Genomic DNA, 24,927 nt, shown 5'->3' with positions numbered 1-24,927 from the left:
AAGAGGTCTGTGTTTGTCCTCCCTAGCACAGTGGAAAGGGAATTATTTCAAGCAAAAAGATTTATGTTGCGGGTTTTTTTAGCGGTTCCTTGACTTGTTGTTATGAGAGAGACTTCATTGTTATGAAATGAGACTCACCCCTGTTAACCCTCTGAGTGTAGAAAACCAGGACAAAGACAATGGGTGGAGATGAAGCTTAAAATTTTAGATTAAGTTCTTAATTGCAAAATTAAGTTCTTAGATGCAAAGAATGTGAGGGTGAGATAGTGAGAGTGAAGTGATACACTGAGGACCGCCTAGCAGACTGATACTACCACAAGATCTTTTGAGCCTTCTTCCTTTGCACACGTGACATCTCCTGGTGTAAAGGGAGAGCCTAAATGACAGGGGATGGTACACCTAATCTCTTCTGCCTCTGTCACTGAAGTCTTGTAACCTTGGTTGAGTTCTTTAGCCTGCCTCAGCTTGCCCATATCTAAAAGAAGGTTAAAAGCCAGCTCATAAAATGTGCTGTTTGGTGCAAACAAGATACATGCAGGTTGCCTCTGATTCATATTCAAGGACCATTTTTCACTGGCAGTGGAACTGATGTAAAGGGGCCTTTGTCCAAGTAAGCATCAGCTGGGACTGAATGAACTCCTTTAAAGGCTGTAGGGTTAGAGTTTTCTGAGGGGGAAAAAAAGAAAAGCAAAAGTCCTTGCTGTTGCTGTCAGATTTGTATGAAGTAAAACGCGTTGCGGGCGCAGTTTGATCTTGCTCAGCTTCTCACGGCGTGCAGGCAGGCTTGATTGGAAAGTCTTCCCGTGAGCATTTCTGCCCAGCTCCGGGCTCCCATCACGTGGCCTGCTTCAGCTGAGGGGTCCCAAGGCCATCCAAAGAGCGCAATTGCAGCCAGCTCTGCCTTCGTCGCAGGCAGTTTGAATGCAAATTGTACTGCAAATTATGTCCTTTCTTCTGGGAAGGGCTTACTGCTTCGAACAGGAACCTCTCTGGTCCTGGGCTGAATGCTGAGCTGTGGCTGTTTACGGATGTGTGGTGGGGTAAGCGCAATGATTCAGCTAGCAGGGAAAGCACAAAATGTATAAGCCTGTTTGGGACAAAACATTTGGGCTGTGCTGCTGTCACTATTGCTATACCTTCACTACCGACCATACATTAGCTGGCTGGGTTAGCCCCGTATGGGGGAAGTGTCCACACAGGCTGAAACGTGCTACACTACTGCATAACAAGAGAGCTGTTGCTATACTTAATTATAGTAGCAATGTTACCATGGTTTTGCAGTGTCTCCAAAGCAGAGCTGGCCGCAGCATTGCCTCTCTTACCCTGCTGCGCTTTGCCTCCCTCCTCCCTACCCCTATGTGGTTGTCTCTCCGCTGCAGCACAGGGAAAAAGGAGGGCTGGAGGCGAGACCCACTCTCTGCCCTTCCTCCTCTTGGCAGAGAGCTGGAGCAGAGTGGGGCTGCTGGGCACGTGGGGCTGAGGGGAACGCAGATGGGTTTTGCTGGGGGAGCAGAGGGTCTGAGCGACATGAAGCAGTAAGGGAGGGCTCAGCAGCATGAGTGGTCCTCTGTGCAGCTGCCACGGGTAGGTCTCTGAAGGCTAGATCAGGGGTATTGGTGATGGCAAGAGGGAGAGATCTCTGTGTAGCCAAGCACAGGTACGGTGGGACTCCATTTCCTGGTTAGCAAGGATGTATGGCTCTCTAGGGCAGAGTGAGTGCTGAAGGCAGAGGGAGAGGAGAAGGGAAGGCAGCCAGTGGTAGGGTTGGGTCTGGCCTTTGCATGGACTCGCTTTACTGGACTGGCTGCCGTTGGAGTCTACGTTAATATGGGACCTGAAGAGCATGAGCTCATGCTCAGTGCATTGTTGTCCCTTGAAGAGTTTTTATCGATCCTGACATATCCATGCCTAACCTTTTGTCAAGGACATCTTATGATGGAGAAGCTTTCTCCTCCTCAGGCTGTTCCGGTTCCTTCTGTTGGGAATTTTTCCAGGCTGTCTAAATCTCAAGCTGTAATTTAAGCCCGCCATTTCTGTTCTTCCACTCCTGGTGGCTGATTATTCACATTTTAATAGATATTCTTCTGCAAAGACCATGCTGGTGAGGGCTGCTCCCAGCCTGATGTGCTGAGATGAACGCTGGCAGCATGGGAGCAAGAAGGCATTAAACTAAGCAGATGTCTGTGTCACCAGAGGTTAGGCATTTTTAAATGTAAGTATGAAACCCAGGCCAGGAGAAGAAAAGAAGTCAAAGCACAAGAACATCAGACATGATATTGTAAGGATGAATCAAAAGTAATTGCAGCAGAACTCAACTGACATAATCTGCTTGGTGATGAGGGAGAAGGAAAAAAACAAGTTAGAAAGAAAGCATTACTTGGAGCAGTCCAGCTCTGACTTCATTTGAACTGTCCATGAGCCTGTGGAGGGAATGCAGTCCCCACCAGTTAGCATTAAGACATGATGTATTAGGTGCTTTGCTAAAACGCTGGTAAAGTTTCTTTATAGTGAACAATGAGGGGGGTAGCTTCAAGCTCTGCTTCTTGTCAGCTGTGAACACCAGGAGTGACACTGGTTTGTTTAACTCCATGTTCCCCCTCCCCATGTTGTCCTTGTCAGACCCTAATTTATCCTTAAAACAGAGGTAAAAATGGAGCTGATCTTGCCTGGCTTTCCACCCTTTCCATCTAATTCTCTCACACGTCTTCCCTAATCTAGGGACTAGAAGCAAGTTTTGCATCTTCTTTGCCAGTTTGACACCTGCTGCAGGCAGGAGGCATTGCCGGAGCAGCACTGCGGTACCTCACTGGGCTCGGGGCTCACCAGCTCTCCAGAGGTTCTGCACTGCTCTGGCTCCTTTGCTAAGCAAAAGTGGGTCTTTCATGGCCTTGGGGAGCGCCACCCCATCTGAGGCAGCAATGGGTGATCCAAAATCAGTCCTCTTCCTGACTCAACAGATGGGCTGCTGCCTGCAAAAAGGAAACGAATGTCTTTGCACGGCTCGTGGTCTGACAGGAACGTCTGGAGAAGCTCTAATGTCGCTTCCCCACAAGCAGCTGTCTTCTGCATCCTCTTCCATGGCCTCCTGGGTGACTTCTTGTTTTGCAAACAGTCCATCCTTCCTTCCACATTCCCTCTGGACGGAGCTTTTTACTGGAGGGTTTCCTGCTCTTGTCTCTTCATTCCTGTACAGCTCTGCCTTCTCAGTCGTGCCAATGCAACTGCTCACACTTAAAAGTGGATCGCTGAAATATCTGGGTTAACAAAAAGGAAAGAAGAGGTTATTTTTTTTAACTCAGATGAGGGTAGCGATCTGTTTTCCAGCCATGGTCCTTGCACAGCTGGTGGGACAATGATCTGTAGCAGAGGAATAGCCAAATGTAGGAAATGCCCGAACTAACAGTCAGCTGCAGGGAAAGGGACAGCATCGCTGTCCTCCCCGGTTCCACCGCGTTTCCCTCTCGTACATCAGATCAGGGGAGTCAGATCATTGAAGTGACCCCATGGGAAATGTCTGTCCCTTCACCTGACACATGGGCAATGGCACTGGGGATGAGGGAAAGTGGGACTGTGTCTTTTGATGGGAGACCACAGTCAGATCAGATTAGAGTAAGGAGAAACTGGACCCTTGAGGGACCTAATCAAGTTGTTAATGGTTCCTAATGCAGCAGTCACTAGCAGCTTTTGCCGTAACAATACAAACGTGGTAATGTTTTGACAGGCTGGGGTAGTGCTTGTCATCTGAATATCCTGAGTTTGTGTTAAAGATCCTATTCCATATTTAAGGAAGTTGGCCTTGCATCTTGTTGACATGGAAATGTTTCAACGCTGTACAAACGCGAGGAAATAAATATAGGCTGAAGGAGTCTGAGAAGAGTAAAATGCATCACAGGTATGCTGCAGTTACCTACCACCCAGAGAAACTGGTGCCAGGATATTTTGCTTCGGTGGAGGTTATTTGCTAGAATTGTTTGTGGTTAGTACGGAGCGCAAGGTTCACTTGTAATAATAACGTAACCATGGTAATATGATAACGCAAACTGATGTCAGTCTGATTTGCTGGTAAGATTTATACCCTATTATATTATCCAATGCAATTAAGAAATGCTTAGAAAATTAACATTAGATTAAAATAAAGTATCAGAGGCGTAGTGACAGCTGTGGGTCTTAAGCATAGTCCCCAAGTGGATCTTTCCAGATAACGTATCACCCTGCCTCCGAAGGGCTGTTACAATAAGCAAGGAAAGCAATTGCTTTCATTTTACAAACAGGGAATTGCAATGTTCCTCTTAATTTCTGCAATTTCCTGCACTCATTTTAGTGTGACTGGTCAGAAATGAACCTAGGAAAAGTAACAAGTGTTAATTGGCCTAATTTAATCTAAACTGAATTTAATGATCAGCAGGGGTGGAAGAGGGAAAGACAAATGCATGCATTGGGATGTAGGGGTTCGCTCCCAGTGGGAAGGAAATTAATGGTGAGATGGGGGTCAGAAACTCTTGCCCCTTGCCTATGTGTTTTGGATTCGCTGCCCATCATGCCAACCGCTACTTCTTCAGGGCTCCTTTTATATTACCAGTGGCAGCCATCTGCTGTTTCTTGTCTTGTAAGCTCCGTGGGGCAGAGACCATCTCTTTATTCCCTATATATGAAATGTGAAGGGAACACAGCATTTCTACTACCTAATAATATAATCATAAGAGATGAGCCAGGATAATCATAAAAGATGAGCCATTTCATAACCGCCTCTGTACCAGACAGAATTACACCGCTCATAACATCCTAGCAACCGAGCTCCTCAATCATCGTCTCTTCTCCTTCCCTGCAGATAACTCACTGACTCCTTCCTTGCAGTTTCTATGTTCAAGTTTAGGGTGGGGAATCTGGCATTATTTGTTTTTGGAGAATTTCAGCTGATCACCCCAGTGAAGGAGTAGCAACTTTACAAAGGAGTGTAAGAGCAAGTCCTTCAGCTGTTGCCACAAGCCAGGAGAGGAATGGAAGACAGTTTTGGACTCGGAGATTTTTTTTTGTGTGAGAGTCCTGTTACTTAGTCCTATTACTAAGAGTTTTGAGATGTTTGGTTTGCTGAGATAGGGGCCTCCAAAGGTTGTCCAGTCAGAGCTAATCTGGGGACTGGGGCCTCCCTCTTATCTCAGACTAGTTTTTCACTGGGATGATTGACTGCAGTGTAACTGAGAGGGGAGAAACCAGTCTTAGTCTCTTGTTCCTTCCGTGCTTAAAATATCTGTTTTACTTGAGGACGATACCTAGCAAAGGCACCCTTTTCTCCATCTTCTCACTTTCTTGTCCTCTTCTGGCTCTGTCTTTCATCTATATTCCGCCACCTATGGCCGGACTTCTTGTCTTGCCGCTTATGGACTCTTTATTTTATTGTTTTCTGAACAGTGTCTTCCTCAGTAAATTAAAGGGACTGTATTTTCTGCTCATTCTCTTTGGTCTTTCTGCTGCCTTCAAACCCTGCCTTTCTGGGCTCTCCCTCCACTTGTCTCCATGACCTACGCTCTGCTGAGCTTCATCCTAGTTCTTGAATAGTCTTCTGTGTACCTTCCCTCACTCTTGGTGTCTGAGGTCACATCTTGTTTTCCTTGTTATTCACATAATTTGACATTTCTTGCTGGCTGCTCACGCACACATCTCCTTCTCCTATGCTGTCCAGCCTCCTAATTCCCACTGCTTCTCTCGCACCTTATTATTCCTTCATCTGTGGGGTGAAACCTGGGCTCCTTTTTCTTCAGATTCCCCTTCCTCTTTGCTGATCCTAGCTGCACAGTGAGTCTTGTTCAGTCGAAGCTGCATTCTCCTCTCCACGTGATGTAGGCAGTTGAGTGTTTTGGCAGTTCTTGTGTTTCTTTTCCTTCCTGGAACGGATGCAGTGCGAAGGATGAACACAGAAATGTCAGCAGGGAGTACAGGAGACTAGCAGCATCTTATACTCTTCAGAGTGGAAGAGGTGACTTGGGAGGGAGGAATTGGACCGAAATGTACCAAATGATAAGTGGCAAAATAAATAAATCTGAACATTAAGACAGATATTATTTAGCGCTGTAATTTATTTTTGAGGCAATGTCTACATTGCACAGTGCACAACAGCACAGAAATAGTTGAAATAGCTTTGCATAAATATTGCTTGAAGCTTTGTGTACAAATGCATACAAGGCACAGAGCTACATGCAAAATCTGGCTAAAAAGGGTGAAGGAAAATGTGGGAGCTCTCTGCTTCCATATCTGGAGAGCTTCTGCTACCCGCTTGGGAAAGTAACTCTGCATTGCAACACAGCTTTCAGCATAAACATGCTCAGAGGGCGCTGGGTGCCAAGCTACACACAGGAGAGAAAGCCATGGAGCAGGTTTTCAGGTCAGCAGTGGTGGCCCATAGGTTGTGGGGCAGAGGCTGAACCTACTTCTGGGCCTTTTATGGGCCCAGTTACACAAAATGAGTAGAGAGACAGTGGTCCAGTATGGGACTTGGTTTTTATTTCCAGTTTTGCTTAGCAGCCTCAGTCAATCCTTTGCCCTCGGGGCATCTCTTGTCCTTTCAGTGTTTGTCAGTTCTCTCTGTGGTTGCAATTTCATGGTCTCTTGAATCTGGCAGGAGTGATATTGCTCCCCAAAGAAGCGGCCCTGCCTTCTCTGGCTGCTTATGCCTGCGCTGCCTCACTTCCCCCTTCTGCTGGCACACACACCTACGTCTACATTAGCAGCTAGAACAGCACAACAGGCATGGATTTACCGAGCAGTACGGCTGTACTGGGGACCTGCCACCCACGCTGTATGTATTTCAAAGGTGTTTCTTTGGGCTAGTTGTGTTCTCATCCCACAGACCGCATGTCCATTAATGAACATCCATTAGTGGCTGGAGTGTTTTAGGTGTGCTCCCTTCTTCTGCTTTAGTTTTACCCCAAAGCAACTCGGTTCATTTGTTCTCAAATCCCTCTGCAACGTGAATCGCAGCATGGTAAACCGGAACGATCTAAAGAGTTGGTTCAAAAAGGCACTCGTAATCCAAACTAAAATATTAACATAGATGCACTGTGCTGACGTGGCTGTGTGGTGAACCAGCTCTGGGAAGAGATCAAAAGCAAAAAGAAATGGAGCTAGCTTTAGCTTCGACCATCCTCTGAGCTGATGCGTGTGGCCTCACCTACATTTGGGCCAGCATTTGGGAGGGACCAAGGGCTGGTTATAAGCTGCAGGAGGAAAATGCATCTCCTTTTTAGAAAGCACTTTACATTGGTTTAAAAAGACTGTGAAATAATGATCTGTATCAGCTGCAGGCTCTTGGAACAAGGACCGAACACCTACAACAGCTAAAGTAGGTGTACGGCACACCGCAATGTATTGTCTACTGCAAACAGCATGGGAGTGGGGAGACGAATTTCATCTGAGACCTTTCAGTACCGCAAACACTCATAATCTTCTGAGGAACAGGGTGAGAGCAGGAAAGATCATTTCATTATGCCCATAATGTCCGTGAGAGCCGCTGTACGGCGGGCTCCCATCTTTCCAAACAAACCCCATATTGTGAAGCGCTCCCTCAATGCTTTCTCCTTCCTTTTCCATCCCCCCCCCCCCAAACTGTCTGCAACTCAGTTTTTGCTCTATTTTGATACTAACATTTTTCTTTTTTTCTTTGGCATCTGCATTCCCCCCCCTCCCTCTTTCCACCGCATGCCCATTGAAAACCTAATTGCAGGTCCCTTGCTGCAATTAGTCTACATGCTGTTATGAAGTTCACTTCATTACGGCTTTTTTGGCTAGTCGACTCAAACGGGCTTTGAAGCAACACCTCGCCGGTGCTTTGATCCTCATGCCTACGCCACGGTCAGCACCCTGGTGCAAGGACTGCCATGATCTCCTCTGCTTTCCACCTTTCCCTACCCATTCCTTACACCCTCATGCCTTCATGCCAGGATGTTTTGTCCCCAGACGTGTCATTTATGCTCCTGTTTCGGACGTGTCGGGCTGTATAAGCAACACGGCACCACAACGTGCTGCCGATGGCCCGTGGCTACGCCGTGCGTGGCTCCAGAGGTCATCGCTGGAGTTTTCGGGGAGGTCAGTGGTTGGCACGCCCGCGTACCCCACCTTCCCACACCCCGCCAGGCCTGGCGCGGGGGGACGATGGAGGCGCGGGGCGGGAGGAGGAGGAGGTGGGCGACCGCGGCCGTGGAGCCGCCGGCGGGCGGGGAGGGAGGGAGGGGAGGGGAGGGGAGGGGAGGCGGGCGCGGGGCGGCGGTGGGCGGGCGCGGGGCGGCGGCAGCCGGGGAGGGAGCCGGGCGCCCCGCGGCCCATTCGCGACCGGCGGCGGCGGCGGCGGCAGCAGCGCGGCGCTCGGCGGCGCTTGGCCCCCCGCGGGCAGGGCCTGTCAGCGGCGGCCGCCCCCTCCCCTGCGATGAAGGCGAGCCCCGCGGCAGCCGCCGCCGCGGCGGCGGGGCCGGGGCAGGCGGGGGGGCCGCGGGAGCCCGATGCGCGCTGGCGGGAGAAGGGCGAAGCGGAGGCGGAGCGGCAGCGCACCCGGGAGCGGCTGGAGGCCACGCTGGCCGGGCTGGGCGAGCTGGAGTACCTGAGGCAGCGGCAGGAGCTGCTGGTGAAGAGCCTCCTGCTGCGGCGGCCGGCGGGCGCGGCGCCCGGGGCGCAGAGCGGGCGCGGGGAGCCGCCGGGCGAGGGGCCGCCGCCGCGCAGCCTGGAGGAGAAGTTCCTGGAGGAGAACATCCTCCTCCTGCGGAGGCAGCTGGTGAGCGGGGGGCGCCGGGGGATGCGGGCGTGTGTCGCCGGGGGATGCGCGCCTGCCGCGGTCCCCGCGGGGCGGTGTGACCCGCGGGTGGCTCCCCGCGGAGGGGCGAGGAAGGGGCTGGGGACGGCCGCCGTGCCCCGAGGGGTGCGCGCCCACGCCGCTGTCACGCCGGCCCGGCGTCCCAGCCGCCCGCCCGGGCGTGCAGGTGAGGCGGCGGGGAGCGGCGTCTGCCGGGGGACGGGCCTCCGTGGGTTCGGGCGAAGCGGTGACAAATCGGTGGCGGCCGGATTTTACCGGCGTTTTGCTCGTGGCTGCACAGTTCCCCTTCGGTTCCCAGAGCCAGGCCGGCGGTCCAACTTCCATTCAAGGCAAGAGAGGCGCTGCCGTTGCCTTGAATGGAAGTTGGGAGCGAGCTCCTGGGTCGCAACCCCGAGAGGAGGTAACGAGCGCTCCGGCACGGGCAGGATCGGGCCCCTTAAAATAAGGGATGCTTTTGTTGAAGGGCGCGCTTTGTAGCTGGTGTGGGAAGAGATGGAGGGCGGCATGAAGCGGCAGATCATTTTTCAATGAAAATAGCGTACAGCTGTGCCTGGCGGTCTTTGTGCATGGCTCAGCATTTGCTTTCACCCAGGGAGAAGTTGGATTGGGTGATTTATTTGCCTGATTTCTTCTCCCCCCCCCCCCCCCTTTTTTCCCCACCTTTTTGTCTTGTTAGCCTTTTGGTTTAGTTAATTTAGGATTATTTCCTTCTTTAAAAGGTAAAAATAAATTATTTTACTGCTGAGGAGGGGCTGGCTGCTGAAGAGCCGTAGAGAAGGACCAGGGAATCATTACTCAAAAAAAAACCCCCCCACAACCAAACCCGGGGATTTGTGGTAGCACTTTAATTCGTGCACTTGACATTGCAGATTGGAACCAGATGCGGTGCTCGCTGGGGGAGGGGGGACACTGGTGGCAATAGGTGGCGCAGTGAGTTGCCGCTTGAACCCGTCACCTCCGCCAGCCTGGCTTCCAGCCAGCTCCCGGCTCCCGTCAGAAATGTGGGAGAAGACGTGGGATCGCCCCTTTGGTTCTCCAAGGATGGTGTTAACATGCCAGCGCATCTTCAAACAGCCTCGCTAATACCATTAGCATTTGCTTTCCCTTTGCCCAAGGACTGGGCCACCCCAGGGGAAAGGTTGTCCTGGATTTAATGGGTTTAGAACTAGTCCAGTTATGAGCATCAAAACTCTTTGCGATGAGCGTATCAGAGCACTGCTGGGCGCCGATCAAATGATGCACTTTAAAAAAAAAAAGAAGAGATAAACCTTCCCCCTGCCCCCCCCCACTTTCCCCAAAGCCGGAACAATTAAAGGGTATGAAGCTGAACAGATGATGGATAAGCAACATTAAAATGCACACAGGGAAACTGATTGCATTGACCGTGGGTTAATGAGTGCCTTACAAAATAATTTCTTATTGCTTATATTATGCCATCAAATTACCTTCATAAATAGCCTTAAAATTCATCTCACAGCAATTTTATACAATTATAATGGGAGAAGAGGAAGAATTACTCTTCCTTCCTGCTGCACTGCAAAACTAATAAAAGGGCCGTGATCCCAGCTCCAGGAATCTTGCTGTCTATATGGTAGACTATAAGCTCATAATGTGCAGCAGAACAAGGCGGTTCCCACACCACGGGCACTTGCTGGCAGAGCTGTTTCGTCCCATTGTGTGAACAGATGTGATCTTTGACTAACATCACTGTGGTGGTGAACGTCCCCTGCTACACCGGCAAAGCTGTCCTTTCACCGAAGTAGCCCGTTTCATGTGCACAGGTCTGGTTTGACCATATCATACGATAACAGCTTTGCTGTCACAGCTGTGGTCCTGCAAAGGCTGGAAGAGGCTGGAATGAAGTGCCTGCATAATTCTTCAGTTAAGTATTTATCCAGAGCGTCTATCTAGAATTTCAGGGCTTTGCTCTGTTTTGTTTTTTTAATAAAAGAATATCGACAAGGTATTTCCACGATGCTCAGATGGAGGAGGCTGATTGTCTTTGGACCCTCTTCATGTCTTCTCCAGTGAAGGAGCTGATGTTGTTTGTTTTCTTGTTTTCCAGAACTGCTTGAGGAGGAGGGACGCCGGCCTACTAAATCAGTTACAAGAGCTAGATAAGCAAATAAGTGATCTCCGCCTGGACGTGGAAAAAACGACAGATGAACACCTTGAGACAGACAGTCGTCCAAGTTCAGGTAAGGCCAATATTCAGCAAAATGGAGCCTCCCTTGGTACCTGGAATTAAACTGGCTGTAGTTTTCAGTACTACAACGGTAAATGTCTATAGCATGTTCACACTCTGATAATTAAAATTAATGCCTACTAGCAAAGTTCACCTACCACTGGAAAGGATGCTGTTTGTAGACAACATATTCAGAGGAGCATTTCAAGCTTAATTAGATTTTTAGTGTTTGAGGCATTTTTTTTTTTTCAAGACCACCAACAAATTAGTTCAAAAAGTTCTAATCGTCCTGCATATTAGGAAGGAGGCTGCAGGAAAAATGGTGAAAGGAAGCACCACCAGGAGCAGGAAATGTCAAAATTGATCTTACAGCCGGAAGGGAACATTGAATCAAACAATTTGATCCCCCGTATATTGAATTTCATCCCATTCTAACTGTGTTGAAGCCAGTAAGTGGTATTTAACTATGGGGAACCTTTCCCAGAGGCATCTAGACTTGTTCTGAAGACACTAAAAAGTGGAGAATCCACCAGTTTGCAACTGTTAAAACTATTGCTAATTTCTAACCTGAATTTGACTTGTTCCAGCACTGATTTTTTTTATCTGCTTTTCTCCCATAGAGTAAGGTTTTTTCTAGTACCCAGCTTTTTCTCCTCTTGGAGGTGCTATGTAGTATAATTCCTGACTTTTTTTGATGAGCTAAACAGGTCGAGTTCATTAAAAGTCATTCGTTTTAAGGCATTTTTCCAAGCTCTTCAATAGCTTTAGACCCCCTTTCCAATTTTTTAGCTTTGCTTTAAGCATGCTGGATTTGAGGACTAGGCACACCGTTCCGATGTCTTTCTTATTTCAGCAGTATGTAATGACTTCAGCAGTATAGACTGCTGAAGCCATTTTCCTACTGCTATTCATCAGTCTCTTTGTACATCCAACAAGCTCATTAGCTTTTTTTGCCATATCATTAAGCTTGATTGAGCTGCTTTTCCACGCTGACTAAGTCCTTCTCAGGATTATTGTTTTCCAGGATGCATTCCCATTCTATAGACATGCCCTGGTTTCCTTATTCCTAAATGTACAATTTAAATTTTGATTATGGTATGTCATATTTTTCTTGAGTAGTCCCAATTTACCAGGAAATTAAATTTTCTGTGTCTGCACATTATTTACCATGTTCCTTCTTTCATGTCGTCCACGAATATTATATTTATCTCCAGAACTTTGAGGAAAATAATGGATAGCATTGGATGCAATACTTGGTAAAAATTTTGTTAGTCAAGTAATAGCTGGAGAGTCTGTCTTGGAAGTATAATACACTATTAAATGAGCGGGCTGTCAAACACAGCCTGGATCCCTCTTGCTAAAATCTGAAAACCCCTGTAAAGGGTAAAAACCCCAACCCCTGTAATGGTTAAAAAAAAGTTCAAAATTTCATGTGCTAAGTAAAGTTCTGCTTTTTTACTTTTAAGTGCTTTACTTTTAAACGGAATCCTTCTTAGCAATAAGGATAGTACTAAATTGTGCACTGTTTTTCGGGTGACTGAATGAAATCCCGTAACTAATTGCAACAGAGTAAGCCAACATAAACATGAGCCTGACTGCCTTTCTAGGGACACAAATGGTAACTTTGTGTAGACAAAACTAATATAAATCCAAACTCTTATTTTTATAGGGTTTTATGAGCTGAGTGATGGAGCTTCTGGATCGCTCTCCAATTCATCTAACTCTGTCTTCAGTGAGTGTTTATCCAGTTGCCATTCTAGCACTTGCTTTTGCAGCCCTTTGGAGGCAACACTGAATATCTCAGATGGACGCCCTAAATCTGCAGGTATAGTAAAAGCAGGTCGAATACATCATACTCCAGGAGGTGGCTTTGGCTTTGGAAATACTGCCTCAGGAGTATCTGGGTTGGATTAACCCTTCTTCCTTTCATTTGATGTATTGTGCTCTGAAAAGATTCCAGTGCCTATCACGTACATGGGTCACGAGGCAGGACCGTTTGCCCTCCACTAGTCCAGCCCTACATGTGAAAGTGTCACTCCAAACACATGAAAAGAACATGTGAAAATACGACAGCTGCTCTACCCAGTAGAGGGCAGTGGTACCTATACACATAAACACATTAGTCGGCTAATTTCTCATGGTTTCCCTTAGAACAGCATTTTTACTAAATAGCAATAATGAAGGATACCTCAACAGCCATGTCCTCGTTAAAGTGACAGAGCAAGGAGCTAGCTACAGGTTTTAGGAGGTCAGAGGGCACGTCAGTGTGTTTGTAGCAGTCATTTTGTCAGTTCTGATGGTCCTCAACCCCTAGGTGACCATGCTGAGGTGTCCTGCATTTATATAGTATAGACAAATAGACATCACGAACAGGGAAAAAGTATTTTGTCTCTTTGGCAGAGCACTGTTGACTTTCCTTGGACACTAGGCTGAAGATGCAAGCCTTAATGTGTGGGATGGTTAAACAGGAGGGTGGCTTCTGTCTGTTGTCCAGAAAGGACACTTCAGTAGGACTTTTGTGATCAAGCGTTACTGGTTGCAGCCATACTCATTCAAAAACCTTAGTTCAGTCTGGGTTGTGGAGGATGCTCCTAACCATAGTATTTCCAATTTCCATTCTGCTCTTTATGGTTAACTCAGTGATTTTTTTTTTGTGAATCAAAGACAAAATAATTCAAATTCTTCTAACTCTAAAGTGGGAAAATACAGCCTGGGATACATTCATTCTGAGATGCTGAGAAGTTCTCTAAGTTATTCTTTGAGCAGCTTGACATAATGTAATGCTCCCTGATGTAAGGTGTATGTGATATTCATCAGCCATACATAAAAAGAAAAACATACACAAGGATTTCCAGCAGATTGCATTGCTGTTTTTTTCTGTATACATCACAAAAACCTAAAACTCTCATTATTCATACCGTCTCACTTTTAGAGATGAAATTTCACAAACTGGCATGTTTCAAAGAAGTGTTTTTGTCAACATTTCCTGACTCCAACATAGAATTTAGGAAAAGTGGAGGAAGTTCATGCTCCTAACTTCCCTGTTCTTCCTCTCCTGCTCACACAGGAACATCATCTCTATCAGCTAATTTCATCAATGTCTGTGAGACCTCTTTTGAAATAAGCCTTAGATAAGTGATGAGCACTGAGCATTCAAATTTGAGTACCCTGGCTGAAGTTTCTAGCCCAAGGGTAGAAAACAGGACTGAAAGTGATCTAGAAGGATCATTTAGATTGTACCCCTACCCAAGAAGACAAGGGCAACATAAGCTTAAGAAAATAATAATCTTAGGTGCTTGGATTGAAGCCCTGCTCCTAAGGTCGCTTACCTCCCAAGTAAGTGCCTTAGCCATTAAATCTGACTCATGCATCCTGAAACGCACTGGATTTCTCTTACAGAACTCTCTTTGCAGAGCCAAGGCTAGGATGTCAGCTGGATTGACCTGCACTCCTTGTACTTTTGTGGAAAGATGAGCCTGTTGGCCATTCTTTAACCCTTTATTGCTCAAAAGGAGCATCTGTTATTATTATTATTAGCGTTATTACAATTATAAAATAATTGTGATGATAATAATAGTAGTAACAATAACAACAACAAAATTAAATCTGGATTTTTTTTGACCCAAGATACACTTGAAAGAATCTGGAAGTGAAATTTGTCAATAAGCTAAAAGAATTCATTGGACTCTTGCCTATATTTTTTATGTTTCCCTTTGGATTTAGCAAAGTAAAATATAAAATTCTTATGTGCTGAGGCCTGCAGTGGGTTTTAGAGGTGCCTGTGTAGCATGTAAACAGAAGAGAACCTTACAGACTTCTGGGTGGCTTGGAAGTAAAACAGGAAGCTTTTAGCAACCTAGGCACAGGTTTGAAACCAAAGTAAATGTTCTCATTAGGGCCGTGATTTTTATTTTTTAAACTATGTAGTCATATTGGGGCAAATCCTACATAGATGCAGTTACAGAGAGACCCACAGAAGAATAGTGCTGCTTTTACATCGCTTAAACGGCATCCCTGGTTGCAAGGTTTCTACTGTTTGAACAGCGCTGCTGTTGTATAAACATTGAATCGTATGTGTAGATGGGACCAGAGTCCTTGACGGCACATGAAAAACGTAGCAGAACTGTCCCTGGCAGACTCTCTAAACTCTTCTAAAATGCCTTTCAGATCTCATAGGCTGGATGGACTATAATAAGGAAGGCCAGCATGAGGACCAGACCACAGGCTCTGTCTGTCGCTCTTTGTCCACACCGCACTCAAATTCCCTCGATGTCGTTGCAGATGTACATCCAAAGTACCAGTGCGATCTGGTGTCTAAAAACGGGAACGACGTCTACCGGTACCCCAGCCCACTCCATGCGGTAGCTGTGCAGAGTCCCATGTTTCTTCTCCCCGTGACTGAAAACCCCCAGCGAGAAGAGGAGAGGCTTGGTTGCGATATTAGCGACGTTTGTGCCGGATCTGAAACGGACTCGGGAAAATCCAACAATGCCTTTCTCCCGCAAGGCTCCTGGCCAGCGCCGTGCCCTTCCACCAGCAAGAGGATAGACGGTTACATCTTAAGCCTGGTTCAGAAAAAGACTCACGCGGTAAGGACTAACAAACCGAGGACGAGTCTCAACGCCGATCCCACTAAAGGGATCTTGAGGCATGGAAGCATGTGTGTCAGGCAGCCTGCCGGGGTGGTGGCTCACGGTAACATCGTGAACCTGAAGAGCTCCAAGCAAGCATGCTTACCTTCTGGTGGGACCACCGCTCTGGACCACACGGCACCCTCCCCGTTAAAGCAGAGGCCGAGGGAGCCGGCTGGCGAGCAGCTGGAGAGTAGGAAGGCACCTTTGTCGGCGGCTTTCCTGCCCGGTGCGGCGAGCGAACTTCAGAGCAAGCACCTGCCGCGGGGTGTCAAACCGGCACCTCCAGAGCATAACCGCAACACAGTGGTCGCGGTGGGGGACGTCCCCAAGGAGAACGGCCAGCTCTTTGCCGTGTCTCCCAAAGAGAGCCCGGGGAAGACTGTGGTGTTGCAGCCGGAGAACAGGGTCAGCCAGCCTCCCAAAAAAGTCCTGCTGAAGAGCAGCTTGCAGGCGGCTCGCTCCTCGTCGCCTGCCATCGAGGAGAGGCCCACTCTGGATTTCAAAAGCGAGGGCTCTTCCTCCCAGAGCCTGGATGACGGGTTGCTCGTGAACGCCCAGTACATACCGGCCCAGCAGCAAAGCGTGAAGCTTCACAAAGGCACCCGAAACGTCAAGATTTTGAAAAGCTCTGTGCTGAAACACAGGCCCCACCTTGCCAACGGGCTGGAAAACGGTTCGCAGACCTTGCGGGAGAAAACGAAGCCGGTCAGCAAGAAGTGCCGCTTTCCTGATGAGTTGGATACAAATAAGAAACTGAAAAAACCCTCCTCACGGGGGAAGAGAGGCAGCAGCTTGCAGCCGGAGTCAGGCCTCCAGAGTCGGCAGGCTGGCCTGCACAAATCCACCGTCCGATCCCACGGGCATGGCCGAGAGGTTGTGGTAGCCAAGCCTAAACACAAGCGGGCCGACTACCGCCGGTGGAAGTCATCGGCGGAGATTTCCTACGAGGAGGCCCTACGGAGGGCGAGGAGGAACCGGCGGGAAGGTGTGGGTGTCTACTCGCAAGTCCCCCTGCCCTACGTCAGCCCGTACGCCTATGTGGCCAGCGACTCGGAGTACTCGGCGGAGTGCGAGTCCTTGTTCCACTCCACCGTGGTGGACACGAGCGAGGACGAGCAGAGCAACTACACGACGAACTGCTTTGGAGACAGCGAGTCGAGCCTGAGCGAGGTGGAGTTCGTAGGGGAGAGCACGACCACCAGCGACTCTGATGAGAGTGGGGGCCTTATTTGGTCTCAGTTTGTCCAGACGCTCCCCATCCAAACAGTCACGGCGCCGGAGCTGCATGAAAATGCAGCGAAGGCCTTTGTCAAAATCAAAGCCTCCCATAACCTCAAGAAGAAAATCCTCCGCTTTCGGTCGGGCTCTCTGAAGCTCATGACAACCGTCTAGTGAGGTGACTTGGTGGAATGTATCTGCTTCTGCTTTCGGAAGCAAGGTGCTTTTGTGTACATATTTCCACAGATTTTTTTTTTTTTTTAATACAAATATTTAAAACTTAAGGTAAATTATGTCACTTGTCTTCAGAACTTGGGTGGACACTAGTGCCTTTTACGTGGAAATAAAAGACCATCATACTCGTTTAAAAAAAAAACAAAACCATAACACTGCCATTTCAGTGGTGAACAGCCTCCAGTGCATGGTATCAGAAGGCTTTGAAAAAAGGCTGATGTTTCTGGGAATGGATCTTTCTTGCCTAGTTTTTCCAGTTCTGGGTCTTATACAGGATATCGACAGCTTAAGGTCATAAATTTTTAGGGGATAAGGGGGAGGGAGTGCGGGTGGTCTTCATGTTTTTGCTTGTCCCTTTCTGCTGCTCCTGTTGCCCATCTTGAACTTCTTCCTCCTGGTAGTACGGCCTGGTTTTTTTTCTTTTCTTGTTGATTCTCTTCTTGAAACTCACCCCTGTCCTCCCCCAGCCTTCCCCCACCAGGAAAGGGCTCCTGTTTAATCTGTCTCTAAGGTTAAGTCGCCTTCTCTGGAGTGCACTCTGCTCCGACCTCCTGGGAGTCCCGCTGCGAACAGCAGTGGTGTTCAGAGTAAACTGTTGGAGCAGCTGACCAAGGCTTAGTAACTTCAGTATATTGTGTAAAACTGCTTTTGAAAAAGAAAAAAAAAAAACATATGCATGTCACGTGCATGAGTATCAGTAGTTTTAATATTCCTGTTGATGTCCAATTTACTGTACATCATCAATGGCTGTTTTTATATATATATCATTGTGTAAATTAATATAACACATCATATGCTGTAATAAACAGTCTGTTTTAATACTTTTTAAAGTTTGTTACATTGGTGCAGACCCAGTGAATGGTTTTATATCGGCATTGTCACCACTTAGATGTCCCTTTGATGTGACCTGTTAATGTTCTCTACATTTAGCCATGCAGGAAACTGAGCAAGTTTTAAATGTTGCTGTGGATGTGACTTGTGCTTTGAGGGAACTGGATTGTCATGGCTCCTCTTGTTCTTCCCATAACTTGCATTTTTTTAAGGGCAAGGTGGGATTTAGGAGCTCAGAGGCATCTTCAGGTTGTTGCTTATGGGCAGCTCATGTTGTGGAGCAGATGGAAATGTAATATTAGTCCTCCTTGCTGTCAGGGTGCTTGCAGGCTTCGGTTGGTACAACACAGGGGCAGATGGTAAGTTTCTGTAACCAAATAGATCTGCGTAACGCAACAGGTGTCCCTCTGAAATGTCCAGTAAATGAATCCCCAAGAGCTGTGTGCTCTGGGAGCTGGGCTGGGTGGAGGAGAGCATAGACTTGCTGTCCCTGGTGCCCTCTTTAGGTATGGTAGCTGACTGTATCACAGCCCTGGAAAGAAGTGACAATTGTGTCACCCACCGGTCTCTGTCTCAGTTTCTTTGTTCCCATAGAACTGGAGGTGGGTCTCTGCTGGCAAAGGAGAAAGGATCTAACGGTAGACAGCACTGCTTCCCTTTGCAGCAACAGCTTTGAAGCTGCCTGGTGGGAAGGCTGGAGGTTTATGGTGCATGCATGTCTGATGGAGCAGGCCCAGAGGATGGGCTGGTTTCTGCGCGTTCATCTTCTGCTCTGGCATCTGTGAAGCGGTGGACATACAACTGGCATGGGTGCTGTGACTGGTATGAATTTTAAGGATATGTGTGCAGCCTGTCCGTTCCATAGCGAGATCTGCTGAGCAGACACCTTTTTGGTTCCTCTGTGTCCTTCCTGCTGTCACGCACCTGAAAGGCAGAGCAGTTTTTTTCCTCAGGTTTCCTTGCATTGCAAATGTAGGAAGGAGAGGTCCACCCAGAATTAAATGTCTCTGGGAGCAGCCTCTGAGACAGCGGTAACACTTTTTCTAAGTGACAGATTTTGTTTTTTAATCTGCAGTGTTGTGGATCCCTACCTATAAAATGTCGCGCTCATATTATTGTTTTCCTTTTTTTAATAGAGGAATGTCAGGTTTTGTAAGGGGTCTCACAGTATGGTCACAAGGTTCTGGATTCAGTGACCCAGAAAGTCCTTGTATTTCCATCTCCTGTGATACAGGAAAAGCTGTAACTCACCTTAGCTGGTCTCAATTTTCCCATTGCTTTACACATGGAAGGGCAGATTGTGTGTATATATATATGTATAAAAATTTTATAGATTGATATAGAATAATTCATCCAGAAATTACTGGACAATGGCTGCCACTGCAGAGAGGGGAGAGAAGAAATGTTTGTTATTAAATATGGCATTACTGAGGCTAAGCAGCAGCTTAATACATTTCTGTTAGTAACTGATGTGTGTTACATCAAACAAAGGGAATGTCAAGAAGCTTGTCGAAGCCGGTAGTTTCTTTCCTAGAATATCTCTTAATCATGCCACATAATCTCTCTTTGAGCGAGAAAAACACGTGCAAATCCCTGTAAATCTCCTCAAAGGCGTAGCAGAGTAGCAGAGAGGATCTTCAGATGTGCACTCTGCCTCTCTGGCTGTAGAGGAGCCGCTGGTGGGAAGACAAACCGACCAGTGGCTTTGGAATGATGAGTTTGTAATTGCCGTGCTATAGCAGATTGTCTCGTACCAGGTGAGGGAGGCTGGTTTTCAAAAGTGAGCTGCTGAATGGTTTCTTTTGAGATAATTGAGGGGGGAAAAAAAAAAAAAAGAAAGAAAAGAACCACCTAAATATTGCTAAGACTGCATCAGCTGCAACCACTGTATTCTGTAGTACTCCCGTTGAATAGCTTAATACCAGACGGGGAAATAGGCTGATGCTATCTTCATCTTAATTGCATCCGAGTCTTTTCAGTTTGGGGAAGGAATTTTACTTTTCTTACACGATTTAGGTAAGCCTCCAGAATCCTTTAAACAAGCCTATTTTTTTCTCTCTACATCTCTCTACACCCTTTTTTTTTTTTTTTAAATAAAAGATCTTACAGTGCTGGAAAAGTACTTGATATAGTCCCAATACACAGCATACATTCTCTTCTCTGGTTCTGATTTAGGAAACACATCTAAGTTAGTAAGTTTTTGCAATGTTAGGTTGAAAAACATCTGCTAATCTTAGAGACCAGTTAAATATCTGGCACTTCTTTAAGCTACCTGGCTTTCCAGCTCCACAGCCTTGAGTCCTTGCCAGTGTATTTTTCATAATGTTCGCGTTTTAATTATCCCCAGTGTTTATGGCAGTCTTTGGAAGTTTGAAGCGGGAACATTTGTCTTCATTGCACTGGGGCCTGTTTCAAGGTGGGAGCAGGTTGTGGCAGGGAGGTTTGGGATTAGCTACCCCCATGCTCCGTATATAACTGAGTGCAGGAAAGTACAGAAGCATATGCTTAACATAAAGACCAAGAGCTGGAGTCCTTGCGATTCAGGTTATATAGTGTCGCTGCACATCTCTAAAGTTCCATCTCTCCCAGTGCAGGAATCGGCATCGCGCACGCTATGAGGTGCTGTCATTTGAAATGGAATGAGAGTGTCACTGGGCTGTCTGCCTTCCAGCAGGCTTTTTGGGTCTGCCTTCTGCTCCCTAACCCCAGCCGCCAGCTGTGGGTCAGCGGATCACAAAGCAAACTGTGTCCGATGTGTGCAGGGTCGGAGAGCGGGCCTGGCATTGTGCCTAGACGTCCCAACTGTGTGGGGCCCCTGTTGTGGATATCACGCTTGTTGTGAGAAATTCGACGTGGTGCAAGGATTTGGACAGCTGGGTCTGAAGAAGGTGGCAATGGAGAGCCCTATAAATGGAGTGGTCTGATCCTGATTCAGCTGTATTTCCAGGAGAGGCTGAAAGAGGAGGTGTTTCAGCCTAACGCCTAGCTCAGTAAGTTGGGCTGGGCTAAACAGAGTTGTCTGAGGGACTCTGCCTCATTTCTTCCAGTACTCTTTAAATGATCGAGGCCACTGTCAGCACTGCCACTTGCTGAGGTGCTTTAACCATCTGGCCAAGTCCTGCAAGAGCCTTACTGGAACAAGTGATAAGCTCCTGTTCCCCAGGTCTGTTTTTGGCCTTCTGTAGCACAACCCTTGCTTGCAGAGAGCCTGTAGGTCCCAGCTCTTTGCAGCTTTCCCTGTCCTGGGGCTTCAGAAGGAATCTGTCCATCCCTTACAAGTTTTCTAGTTTTCTTCTGGCTTGGGGTTCATCCTGGATAAGGACTGACAACAGATTCCCCACAACAGAGTCCTGTGCCTTCACTAATCCTGAATCTATCTGTTTGTTGGCTCTGAGAAAGGTCAGGCGCTCCTCAGGTGGCAGCCAGCAAAGCCATCCCTGAGGGACCTGCATCACTTTCTGCCACAAAGGGCAGCGAAGGCTTTTAGTAGCTGTGATCGCCGCTCGGCAGGTGACTCACCACACTGGGCACAGCTCTCCCTCAGCATGTGATTTTTCTCACAGGAGGGAACAAGGACGTGAACATTTTAAGGAAGCTGAAACAGGTAAAGACGTATTTAATAGCTAACTTCAGCTTCTAGTATGTACCTTTGGAGTAGCCAACAATAATACATACAACTGAGCTGCTCGTACAAAAAAATGAACCGTTCTCAACTCTTTGCAACGTCCTGTGCACAGTGCAGAGAGGATACAGAGACTGCAAACCAGTGGAGACAATTCATAAACCCCAGGTCTATCTTTCAAACTTGCTTTTCTCCTGAATTTCTCTGAACCGCCAAGGAATTGTGTTGAGGCTCCTTGCATGGCATGATGTTTCTTTCTCTAACTAAACATTATAGATGGAGCACTGTGGTGAGAAACAATTGCTCTGGGGTTTAAAAAATCCCACAATGCTGGAATGAGGGGAGACATACGGAAACAAGTGGGAGATCCATTTAAAAGGGATAATAGAAAGTGCTTTTTTACACAGCAGGGAATTTGCTGCCACAGGAAATAGCGAGGCAGATATAATATCAGCAAGTTCAAAGGGGTTAGAGAAGGTAGGGAAGGACGTGTGCTCTACCATCCCCAGTCAATGACTGTGGATGCTAGGAGGCGTGTGAGGTGAATGGACTGCAAATAGTGGCCAGGCTTGCGTGCTCTCCCTAAAGATTGTCTTTTCCTGCAACTGCTGAAGCACCGTTAGCTGGAGGAGATGCACCATCCTGCTGACCCAGCAGACCATTTCCTGTATTCCTATGATCTTGGTGTAGCTGATGGGAGTTGTCTATGCAATTGAATTTCCTCACTCTTTATTAGTCTTTTGTCCTCCCAACTGCTGCTGAAGACGAGTTTTGCATTGCTTTTCAAAGAAGTTGACTTTGCACGCTTGGCTGATGGTGGCATGCATTTATTCAGACTATGGATATGTGTTTCTGGTCACTCTTGTCCTATGGCAGGCTAATTTCATCCACCCTTTCACACGGGCAGTCTGTGCCGAAGTCCTCTGTTATGGTGAACATCATCCCCCTGTAATACAAACACTGTTACGGACATGGTCCATATATTAGTCTACCATGGGAGTCACTGTTGGGCAGCAATTTTGCATCCTACAGTTGCTTCTAAACTGTAGGAAAAGTTGATGACGTCCAAACCAAACGAACCATCCTAGTGACAGAGTGCATCTATTGCACCCTGCCTTGGGACTTTGCTGTCCTTGGAGAGTTTTTTCTCTCCCTCTGACTGTGTCTACATTCGTGCTTTTGTTTGGAGCAACAGAGCAGTCTGGAAGCGAATCCTGTGGTCATCTCCACTTACTGCATGTTGGTTTGGATAGCAGAGCAGTTTTGGTGCACGCTAGCTAGATGCCTTTGGAATGCTAACCCAGATAGTCCACTCCGGGGGCACAGCAAATGTGCTTCTACCCGGACAGGGACATGGAGGTCTGAACCAGTGATGGCTCTCTAGAATAGCTTCCAGTCAAAAAATGTGGACAAGTTTGCTCCAAATGACATAGGGGACAAGACTAAATCTAGGCTGAAGTAAACACTTGAACTGCGTATATTGTACTTGTGGGGACCTCAGTTTGGATCTGCTGCTTTTGTGCTGAATGACTTGTTAATGTAAACAGAGCCTCTCTCTCAGTTAATGGCCTTTGTTTCCATGCTGTATTCCTTTAAGATCAATAAAGTATATTAACATTAATAACTTGATTTCACTGAGCCAACCTCTGAAAATCTGGCTTTTGTTCTTTTTAAAGGAGTTGGAGTTGAAAGTCCTGGGAACTAAGATTTTCATGGCAATACTGAAGGAAACTCTGTATGATTTGGACTCTGACCTCATGATGTCTTTGTAAGCAAATTAAGTGTTTTCTCCAGAAAAAGGTTCAAGTCTTCTGTGGTCAAGGGCAGGAAGCTGTAAAACTTGCAACCTGTTGACAAATATGTTCCCTGTGTCTCCTTGCACTCTGTGAGCCTCATGTCTTCAGAAATGAGATTTTCATGAGGAGGAGGGGAAGCAATGAGGTACAGGAAGGAGAAGGACCTAATCAATCTTAATCTCTGAAGTGCTCATGCAGTAAGTGTTTAAGCATGTGATTAAGCCCATTCTTACTCAGCGAAGCATTTCAGCGCATGCTTTGGGTACTTCGTGGTTGGGGTGAATTAAGCACATGCTCAGGAATGCTGGTGGATCAAGGTCTCTAACCTTGTCTTTGCAAGCGTCCTATGTCTGTCTGTACAAGCTGTCCCAGTGACTTCTCTTGGCTAATGTTGGAAGGACTCCCTGCTCTCCCTTAAGAGCCAGACCCTGTATGGTGAGACTTGATTCCAAACTGTTAATCTGAATTTGGGAGAAGCAGCATCTTGAGTCCGTGCTTTAAGCAGTAATAGAAAGAAGTGCTTTTAAAGGAAGAGATGCATTTGTTATTTGTTATATTTGAGGACACTGAGCTAAAAACACTTAGAGATATATAAAAGTGAATGTGCTTATGCTCTGTAGCAATGGCAGGACTTTGTGTAAGCCCTGGGAATGGCATTCAGGAAGAGACAGAATGCCCCCTTCCCTTGGATGTCCAGATGGCACTGGGAGAACGATGCAGGCAGGAAGGGCCAGGCGCAGACACCAAACTTGTAGGGCCTGGAGCACCACCCATTCACGTGCCTGGCTAATCTTACTTGAATCCCAGTTTCAGGCAGTGGGATTAGCAGAACAGTGGGATCTCTGGGCTACCCAGAGCTGGAGAACAGAGAGCGTAGAGAGGATGATTTTGCCTGGCTTCAAGGAAAGCTGCAGTTTGACTGAGCAAACAGTAGAGGCAAGGGAAGGGTTAAAAGTTTGTCTTCTCTTCCCAGACACATTATTTACAGTGGGTTGGTTTCCTTTTGGAAGGGCCCACTGTAAAAGGAGACGTTCCCAGCGTTTCTGCGGGTTAGACCTATATCACATTACAGTTTTCTTTCCTGGACTCTTGACTGACACGATTTCCTGAAGTTGCTCTTCTCTTGGGAAGGTGAACTCAGGAAAGAGTAGGAGTTTGCTAAAAATCCAGAGCCTTGGAAGGCAAAATCACAGCAATGGCCTTTTCTTTCTAGACATAAGGTCAGTCCTCAATGCTGTGTCATGCTCTGTATCTTCCAGTGCAGGGCAAGGGCTGGGAAAGGAGTGGGAGAGGAAATCCATCAGGTTTGATAAGAGAGCAGTCTGTAAATCCTGTTGGAGCAGCTTGCAAAGGCCATAGCACCAACCACAGGAGCAGTGCCGGGCTGCGTCAGGCGAGCAGCCGTCTCACCTGGTGGCCAATGAGGTCAAGGGCAGTGTTGGCTGTTGACCTGGATATCCCTCTCTCTGCTATTGCTTAAGCCACCTTCGTGCCTCCAGGCCGCAGCAGACAGCATGGTCATCCTGGTAAGTGTTTCCTTTACTGCTTTTTTCTTCTTCTTAATGAAATAAATTGTGGCTTGGCATTAAAGCACAAGTGCTGAATGAAAC

General features: G+C 47.3%; 1 protein-coding gene across 1 annotated transcript; it reads left to right on the top strand.

The window, feature by feature from the left end:
• The first annotated feature begins 8,416 nt into the window (after positions 1–8,416).
• DACT1 (dishevelled binding antagonist of beta catenin 1) lies at positions 8,417–23,150 on the top strand. The gene is made up of 4 exons (XM_076345671.1): positions 8,417–8,758; positions 10,863–10,995; positions 12,652–12,807; positions 15,150–23,150. The coding sequence occupies exons 1-4, from the start codon at positions 8,417–8,419 to the stop codon at positions 17,006–17,008; spliced, it is 2,490 nt and encodes an 829-aa protein (XP_076201786.1). The 3' UTR covers positions 17,009–23,150.
• The last annotated feature ends 1,777 nt before the right edge of the window (positions 23,151–24,927 follow it).

Source organism: Aptenodytes patagonicus, chromosome 7, assembly GCF_965638725.1.
Source record: "Aptenodytes patagonicus chromosome 7, bAptPat1.pri.cur, whole genome shotgun sequence".
NCBI lineage: Eukaryota > Metazoa > Chordata > Aves > Sphenisciformes > Spheniscidae > Aptenodytes > Aptenodytes patagonicus.
Note: the sequence above shows the minus strand (reverse complement) of the source record. Positions and strands in the feature narration are given on the sequence as shown.

What these genes read in the sequence shown, in the direction of transcription:
- DACT1 (XM_076345671.1), top strand. Translation starts at nt 8,417, where the DNA reads ATGAAGGCGAGCCCCGCGGCAGCCGCCGCCGCGGCGGCGGGGCCGGGG. An exon ending in TCCTCCTGCGGAGGCAGCTG is followed by an intron (nt 8,759 to 10,862) that starts GTGAGCGGGGGG and finishes CTTGTTTTCCAG; the next exon opens with AACTGCTTGAGGAGGAGGGA. An exon ending in TGGACGCCCTAAATCTGCAG is followed by an intron (nt 12,808 to 15,149) that starts GTATAGTAAAAG and finishes AATGCCTTTCAG; the next exon opens with ATCTCATAGGCTGGATGGAC.